This window comes from Sinocyclocheilus anshuiensis, unplaced genomic scaffold, assembly GCF_001515605.1.
Source record: "Sinocyclocheilus anshuiensis isolate Anshui unplaced genomic scaffold, SAMN03320099.WGS_v1.1 scaffold84, whole genome shotgun sequence".
NCBI classification, from domain to species: domain Eukaryota; kingdom Metazoa; phylum Chordata; class Actinopteri; order Cypriniformes; family Cyprinidae; genus Sinocyclocheilus; species Sinocyclocheilus anshuiensis.
In genome coordinates this window covers 179,156-187,708 of record NW_015557076.1, presented here as the reverse complement: position 1 = coordinate 187,708, position 8,553 = coordinate 179,156, and the positions used below count along the sequence as shown (strand labels likewise).

Here is an 8,553-nt window from a genome sequence, read left to right as displayed (position 1 = left end):
CACACACACACTATGCAGGGGTTTTCTGGTTACAGAATCCCAAATGACTGTAATGCCACTTCACTTATACATCCAGACCAGAACAAAGAAATCCACATAAATAAGCAAGAAGAGGAGTTTGGACAAGGTTGCTCTTTCTTTGAGATCTTTTCTCCAGATTAATGAGTTTATTGTTTTGCTGCATGGCATCTGTTTTGTGAGAGTTCCTGAATTTTGGCTTCATGAGTAGATCAAAGCAGCCTTACAGTGTGATCTATTAAATGCAAATAACAAATCATATAATACCATTAAAGATCAAGTGTCTGTATAATGTGTTATGTCGTTGGCAATGTCATATTTAAACATGTATCAGAGATGTGCCTCTCTTCTATAAGCGTGCAAGAAATCAGAGAGAGATACGAGCAGAGGAACAGGAATTATAGCTGGACTCATTTATTTATAAAAAAAAAAAAAGAAAAGTAATTTGATTTCTGTCTGGATTGATTGTTTTTAAATGTTGTTTGTTTTTTGTGCCTGTACAACTTTGATTAATGTGTGCTTTCTGTAAATAAAAACGTACAGTATTAAATAACCCTTTATAAAAATAAAATGAACTGGCCTTTCACTGGAAATACACATTTTATTTTCATTTAAATGAATACCGAAGTTCCAAAATACCAAAAAAAAAAAAAAATCTTGATTTCAACACATCTTGCATTTAAAATCATTAAAGAACACTGTTTATCACGATTCATATAGGCCTTATGTAGCTCTGCCCCTTTTCAGCGCTGCACTCGTTGTCTTCTGTCTTCCGTTTGTATTTCCACAGTGGGAAGGTGGTCGTACAAATTTATGAACGAACCACTCGTTTTAAAATCTTCCTGGCCTACTTACATTTGTTAGGACATCCACCTGGATCATTACAATGCTCATGATAACTTTCGTTGACTCTACAATAAGTAAATCCACTTCAAGAGCTCATTACTCTTCAACAGTGATGCAATAGAGCTACTGCAATAACGGAAGTTCAAAGACAGAATTTTAAAGATGGCCGCATGCTTGTTTTTCTGACGCATAAGACGTATAATAACAAAGATCTTGTAAAGAAAAAAAAATATTGTGTCTAAGCTGTTGTCCTCTTTCTTTCCTAAAAGCATCACATCATCATCATCATCATCATCACACTCTCAATATTCACATGTCAAATCCATAATGATGATCATAAATGTGTCTCACCTGACGTGTGTCTCATGTAGATGTGAAAACCTCCTAACAGACCCAACAGAACCATCAGCTGGAAACCCCAGACCAGCACAAACACCACAGACACTGAACACACTGAACAACACAAACACATCAATCAATCAATCAATCAATCAATCAATCAATCAATCAATCAATCAATCAACACCACAGACACTGAACACACTGAACAACAACAGTTAGACAGAAAACAAACCCATCCTTCATGTTTCCAGTGGCGTGTTTGTTAAACTCGTACCACATTCTGATGTGTGTGAGCTGCTGGTCACTGCAGAGGTCAAACTAGAGGTCACAGCTGCAGTAGTTGGTCCTGAAATAAAACATCAGCACAGAATCACCTGCTTTCTCTCTCTGAACCACATCAACACCACTCACTGCTGAGATCAAACTGAAACAAACTCATGACACTTTTCAAGAATTAAGAGAACTGACTGTTTTACACCATTGGTGTTGCTGTGGTTATATGTGACATTCATGTATTAGAAGCTCACCAGGACAGGGTTGGGTATGTCAAATTTAGGCGAAAATACCAAAAAACGCCCCGAGCTTAAGTGGTTTTAATGTGACTTCAGGTCTGTTATTATAATAATCACAATACATCATCCTGCCATATTTTACTCTACAAACTGGATCATCTTGTGTGTTGTTGTTTATTCTCTTTTTTAACGTCAGGTCATATTCACTAGCGTCCAACACCGTCAGCAGATTGAATTTGTGTCCCAGAGCTGCGTAACAGGGATCAGATTGATCAAACCAGCAGAAACACACACACACACACACACACACAGAGAGACACACACACACCATGAATTAAAATGACACATATTACACAGACATATACAGAATTTTCAAGGACCTTGAGATCAATATTTTTTTATTTGTTTTTCAAGAGATTTGAAATGTGTATATTTGCTAAAAGCTAATGTCACATATCACACAGACATTTACAGAATTTTCAAGGACTTTGAGATCAATATTTTTTATCTGTTTTCCAAGAGATTTGAATCTTTGTGTGTATATTTGCTAAAAGCTAATGTTGCAATTTTGAGGAGTACACAAGCATATGGATGAGTGCAATGATACAGACATGAATTACTGATAGAGAACTGAGAATAGGGATGAAAGAGGAAAGAACAGAGTGGAAGAGGAAGTTAGACAGATAGACAAGTTAGAAAGAGCTGTAAGAGCAGTAGATATAAAATAAAATATTAGCTTAGTTTGCAAGCTCTTTAGAAGCTAAAGTAATATATTTGAATCAATCAGTGAATGAGGGATTTCTGTGAAGAGTTTATACAGATGAAGGAGGAGGTGATGAATTCAGACTCCTGACTTAGAATTTCATCATGAACTTAAAGCCACAAACTTCTAACTGTGATTTCATGGGTCTATAAACAGGTGCTGCTATTATTCCACTAACTGTACACTGTTAAAACACATTTGAACTTTTAAACACTTAACACAGACAACTATTGCTCTAAACTGTTTTATTTGTATAATATTAGTGTATTTATTTGAGAGATTTATGAGTTTGATGTGGAAGTGACTCACACGCAGCAGTTTGCAGCAGCAGCATCAGTCCAAAGATCAGCATCATTTCTCTAAAGTCCAGTTTCCAGAAGAGCCCAATCCCAGCAGAAGAGTGTCAGATCGAGTCTTCACTGACAGACAGACAGCAGCTCTACTGATACACCAGGAAATTACACCACTTTAACAAAGAAAGAAGAAAGAGGAAGCTTTTCAGAGAGGGTCAATGTGGGTCAATAGCTTCTACTTAAACAAAGCCGAGCTGCTTGAGTTTTTGTGCCAGGAGTGGCATAAAGTCACCCAACAGTAATGTGAAAGATTGGTGGAGAGCATGCAAAGACGCATGAAAGCTGTGATCGGAAATCAGGGTTATTACAACAAATATTGATTTCTTAACACTGAAACTGACAGATATTGATGGAAAGTATGATAAAAATAATTGTTAAATATAGCAGATGAATGTGTCACTTACATACACATGTTTTGGCTACATGACAGATATTAAAGTCAGTTTATGTTGTAAGGTATTTATTTAATAGCATAATTCATCTGGACAAAGATTTTCAGGAAATTCATACAACAGTGTCTGGTATCCAAAAGTGTCGTCGAAGTCTCAAGAGACTGACAGAGGAGTGAGAGTGTATAAAGGAGGAGACAACATGATGGTGAAAATAAGCAGGGTTTTTTTAGTAATCTTAGTTGTGTCTGCTGTTAATGCTCTGTGTCAGACTACATACAAGCACAAATTCAATAAAAGTTATGATACCAAAATGAATGCAGTGGAAATTGCTGCTTCACAAGCACTACAAGAGCAAGCGAAAAGTAAAATAATGAGTAATACAAATTAATAAATTGTTTTAGGATGCATTATAAATTATTATGATTAAATTGAATAATTAAATTATTAAAAGATGAATGATTATATATGAACAAATGAATAGCAAAATGTATAACCCGCATACCATTATAAACAAAATATATGTTGGACTTCGGCTACGTCTACATTAATCCGGAGACAGCAATTGTGAGTAAATTTACTTGACTGTAATATGAAGAGTGAACAAAGTAACATATCTTTAGCAACAGTGTGAAAACGAATAGCACATAGCAGGCACAATATCTATTGGTACAATATGCATCACATGACTAAACAACATGCATCATTGTTTTAAAAAAAATCAATTTCACACTACAAAACGATGTTTTCAAATTTATCCACTTTGGAGAATATTTTCCTTCACAAAAACACCATCTCAGTGTGAACGGAAGGCCAAAACGGAGAGAAAAAGATGAAAACATATAAAATATTGCAAAAGACAACAAAACGTTATGCATTAAAAGCATATCTGGAAATAAAGATTATGAAGATTAAACCAGGAAAATGCCATCAAGATGTTATCTCAAAAATCTCAGTGTAAGTTCTACCCATAAACATAATGAGTACAAACAAAAATGTTAAAATATTAATAGTTTCCCAAAGGATAAACATTTATCCATTGGTGTTGGTAGTTGGAAGCAGGGACTTGGCTCAAGAAAACACACACACACACACACACACACACACACACACAGACACCACATGAGTGTACATTGTGAGAGGAACTTACCTTTGCTGGACTTCCCGTATTTCCAGCAGTATGCCAATGCACTCAGCGTAACACACTGCAGAACAATCACAACAACCACTCCATAGCCAATGGTGTTCCAGTCAGGCCAATTTGCTGTGTCATGTGTGGCAGAATCTGCAAGCATACATTAAAGACGAAAGTGTTTTCTTTTTATTTTGCTGTGTTTAGTACACATCCTAAATGACATGAACAAAACGGTACAAATGCTGCTCAAATGCAACCCCGAGTCTATGCAATTATTCTGAGGTCAGGGAGACATGTGTCATGTTCAAACGTGGTCAGAAGTGTATTGTGAACAAGAATGACAGATTTTGCTATCTTTTGTTATTCCTGTTACAGTAGATAGACTGACATTCATATTTTGGTTATATTGTCATCAGAGACATTGCCTAATTTCATGTCACCATTGTAGATTCTACTCAGAACAGGATGGAAAGTAATAAAGACTAATATTGAACTTAAGAAACAATTAAACTTACCAGTATTAAATTTGAGATCAGCTTTACCCCTAGTTATCCAAACATCATAAGGTGTGTTCACCTCACAGTAATACTGGTTCCCTTTCCACTCCTCTGGAGTCACTCTTAAAGTGCTGCTCATTTGGAAGGTCCCGTCTTCATTTAGCTGGAGTTCTCCAGGGTCCACGTTATTATTGTGGTCACGTCCATTTCTTGTCCAGGTAATTGTCAGATTTGCTGGGTAGAAACCTGTGACTTGACATACCACTGGAGAGGAGGGCTCTTTCCGGATCAGAAATACCTTTGGTGGAACTAGACAGAGAAAAAAAAGGGCCAATTGTGAACCAGAGAGCAAAAAAAAAAAATGCCTTGTTAATGATGAATGTTTGTCTCACCACCGTGTTCTTCAAATTATGTTCTCAAAAGACACATTACCTATTCTCTCAACATTTCCAAAGGTCAAGAACTTATTCAGCCAGATAACACAATCCTTTTTGCCTCTTTCAAGAAAGCTTTCTGCAATGTCTTCATTCCACTTATCTCTTGCTTTCTTTGAAAGTATGTATTTACTCTCTTCCAGAGTAATGATATCCTCTCCATCATATCCAAATGCATCAAACTTATTAGAATATTTGGTTTCATTATCCCAGGTACAGCCATATCTCCTCTGATAAATGTATGCACCTGAAAGAGAGAAAGGATTCAGAATTTCTCTATAAAGTTTTGTTATATGTTCCCACTGGCATTACTATTCACATTTATTGTGTGCTTTGTGTGCAGTAAACTATGACAAACCTCCAGTGTGGCTGAAAAGATTCTTGACATAGTCAGTATACTTTGTGAAGAGCGCGCACGAATGTTTATTTCTTGCAGCAACTGCATTCACAAAGTCTTCAGATTCAGTTTTCTTCATCCACTCTTGCTTGGGAATCAGCTTCTGAATGTTACAGTCATAGTAACAAACCTCCTGATCATCCACTTCTGTTACAGCAGTAAACTCAACCCCTGGAATACCCTGTACTTTAGTGTAGGTGATGATGTAGGAATGAAGCACTGAAAAATATTTTTTTAAAGAGACAAATAGCATCCTGGTCATTTTTAATATAATAAATAAATAAATAAAAATCAAATAGTTTTGTATCATGCAAACGTTCTGCCAAACCTAAACTAGCAAAACTGTAAATAAGCATTGCTACTGACTTCAACTCTGTTTAAAGGAATGAGCTGATAAAACATATTTTATATATTTATGTTTTTTATTTATTTATTTATTTATTATTATTATTTTATATATTTTACACATTGTATCACAACATTGTCTTACAGAGAAAAAAAGTATTTTAGCAGAAAAGCATTGCTTTATCTTTATGGATGCATATACATTTTCACACAGACTAAAAAGTAAAAACAATTTTTCTTAATTTTTGAAATTGACGACATCAGGAGAAAAGAGATTTTCACATTAAGGTGACTTCAGTGCAGAAACTATACAACGCAAAGTAGATTGTTTAATCAGTTCAAATAGTTTGGACTATGTAAGGCATGAACATAGCAGACGTTAAAATGTATATCATAATTGTTTAATGTTATGACATTTGAATATTGCTGTTTATACACTGAGCATATGCACGCTCGAGTCAGGTTCTTCCTCGGTGATTGTCAAAACAGGAATTTAACTTGTTAACCCAGTAGATAGAAAAAAAATAATAAGACAATTATAGATTTCCATCATGAAATATAGATGGACTGAACTCAAGTTTGTATTACTTTTAATTAATTGTACCCCTCCCCCCCCAAATAACATTACAGTATCATGTAAAACACAATTCACCAATGTGCTTTCTCATATTATAAATGCAAAAAGAACTAGCTCAGTGGAAAATGTTAACAGATCCTACAGGAACATCTGAGTTTTAGATTATGGACTTGGTTTACAGTTTGGGCCTGATTTTGCTTTCACAATAATAATAATAATAATAATAATAAGTGATACATTATGAAATTATATGCAATAAAAATACATAAGATCAAGAACATTTCTTTGCTGTTATGGTTTCATTATTATTAGTCTACAACTTAATCTTATAACTTATATCAGCAACATCTTAAAATAAAATAAAGATCATCGCCAAATGCAAACTAGTTTTTGATCAAATGATACAAGCATATTAGATGAAAAAAGCTATACAATTCATAATTAAGCTAAATTACATTAAACGCTGAATTAATTTATACGGGAGAAAGGAAATTGTTTAAAGAGCAACAGAAGAACAGGCTTTGCCTACATCAAAAACTTTACGTTGCGTTATGATTACCAAAGCTACCTATAAATCATTCCTATCCGCTAATAATTATTCCTACCTGCATCAGTGAAGAGAGGCAAGAAGCAAAGAGCAAGGGGCAAAAAAATGCCCATGTCTGAGAGAACTAGCTGATTTATTAAATTAACCGAGACCAAATTTCAGCCATCAACTATACTCTGCCAAGTACACATACTTTCACTTGTAAATCGGTAAATTATCTGTAAGCGAAAGGTAGATGAACCAATCAGTGTTTAAAAAACAGCTGTCTCACTAAATACTAGGCAGAAGACCGCTGCCGCCGGAAATCGCTGAAGCGGAGAAAGTAACACTGGGGGCTCGAGTCCGGGATTCGTTCGTCGCAGGTGGTGAGTTATACGGACATTTTAAACTGTTAAACCGAACCAGACATTGTCAGAGAAAAATGGCGGATACTCGGGAGAGTGCGAGTGGTGAGAAAACATTCTCATTTAAATACGAGCAGCCTGTGGAATCCTGCGATGTCGGAAAGGACAGAGAATGATGGAAAACTAACACATATATCATTTGTTGACTGGCTAAATTAAATGGATGAATAACAACAATCCATTTAAATGCAGTTCTGCCCTGTGTCCAGCATCCGTTTCAGTAAGCAGGCCCACATGTTGCTATGAGCCACAGGTAACACAGCAAACAGCGAGAGCAACCAATCCATTTATTAGTGGGGTGGAAAATAACCATATACATGACAGTGGAATCGATACACAATGCTACACACAGAGTACTCCAGCAAATTTGAACTACTCACACTCGATACGCACAGATTTGACAGCCAAACAGGTGCTTCAAGGCACGCCCACAATAAATCGCCAGCCTTGTAAACATGATGTCTGTGCAGCTCAGCATAGCATTCGTGAGGATGAAGGTAACACTATGTATTCCAATGTCGATGAGTGTTGTATCCCAGAGCTTACTAGGTCCAGCCAACGTGGAAGGAAACCACGTCGGACATTCTGTGTCCTGTCATCAGACAGTGGGGAGGAGTGCAATGATCACAGAGAAAGGATCCCCACACTGCGACCAGGTCAGTTTGATGGCTCTACTTCATGGAAAGAATTCCTAAACCGCTTTGAGGATTGTGCCAGTGCTAACCATTGGTCTGAAAGGACAATGACTGTGCAGATGAGGTTTTGTCTAGTAGGCGCAGCAGGTGCAGTGATCCACAAGAACCCCAGGTCCAGCCGTTGGGATTATGCCCGCATAGTAGAGGAAGTGGAGGCTGCATACGGTCCTTCATCCGAACACGCTGCTGCCATTGGAATAGAGCTGAGGCAGAAGGTCCGCAGGGCAGGTGAGCCACTCCATGTGCTAAGGGACGACATTTATGAAAAAGTCTCCATTGCTTATGCAGATCGCTCTGAG

At 36.6% G+C, this 8,553-nt stretch overlaps 2 protein-coding genes and 1 long non-coding RNA gene across 3 annotated transcripts in view; all 3 read right to left on the bottom strand.

The window, feature by feature from the left end:
* Window positions 1-2,905, bottom strand: part of LOC107676770 (uncharacterized) — a 15,761-nt gene extending 12,856 nt beyond the window's left edge. Inside the window, exon 1 of the mRNA XM_016471452.1 lies at window positions 2,791-2,905. Coding sequence (XP_016326938.1) covers window positions 2,791-2,836 — 46 coding nt within the window. The 5' untranslated portion in view covers window positions 2,837-2,905. The remainder of the gene's footprint in view (window positions 1-2,790) is intronic.
* LOC107676787 (uncharacterized) lies at window positions 1,113-1,745 on the bottom strand. Its single transcript, XR_001632773.1, has 3 exons — window positions 1,734-1,745; window positions 1,216-1,317; window positions 1,113-1,126 (listed from the first exon to the last, which is right to left on the bottom strand). It is a non-coding gene; the product is annotated as an uncharacterized LOC107676787 (long non-coding RNA).
* Window positions 2,906-3,800: 895 nt separating the features above from the next.
* On the bottom strand, window positions 3,801-7,333 carry LOC107676769 (major histocompatibility complex class I-related gene protein-like). The gene is made up of 6 exons (XM_016471451.1): window positions 7,214-7,333; window positions 5,648-5,905; window positions 5,288-5,536; window positions 4,874-5,164; window positions 4,356-4,508; window positions 3,801-3,808 (listed from the first exon to the last, which is right to left on the bottom strand). The coding sequence occupies exons 1-6, from the start codon at window positions 7,266-7,268 to the stop codon at window positions 3,801-3,803; spliced, it is 1,014 nt and encodes a 337-aa protein (XP_016326937.1). The 5' UTR covers window positions 7,269-7,333.
* Between the last annotated feature and the right edge of the window lie 1,220 nt (window positions 7,334-8,553).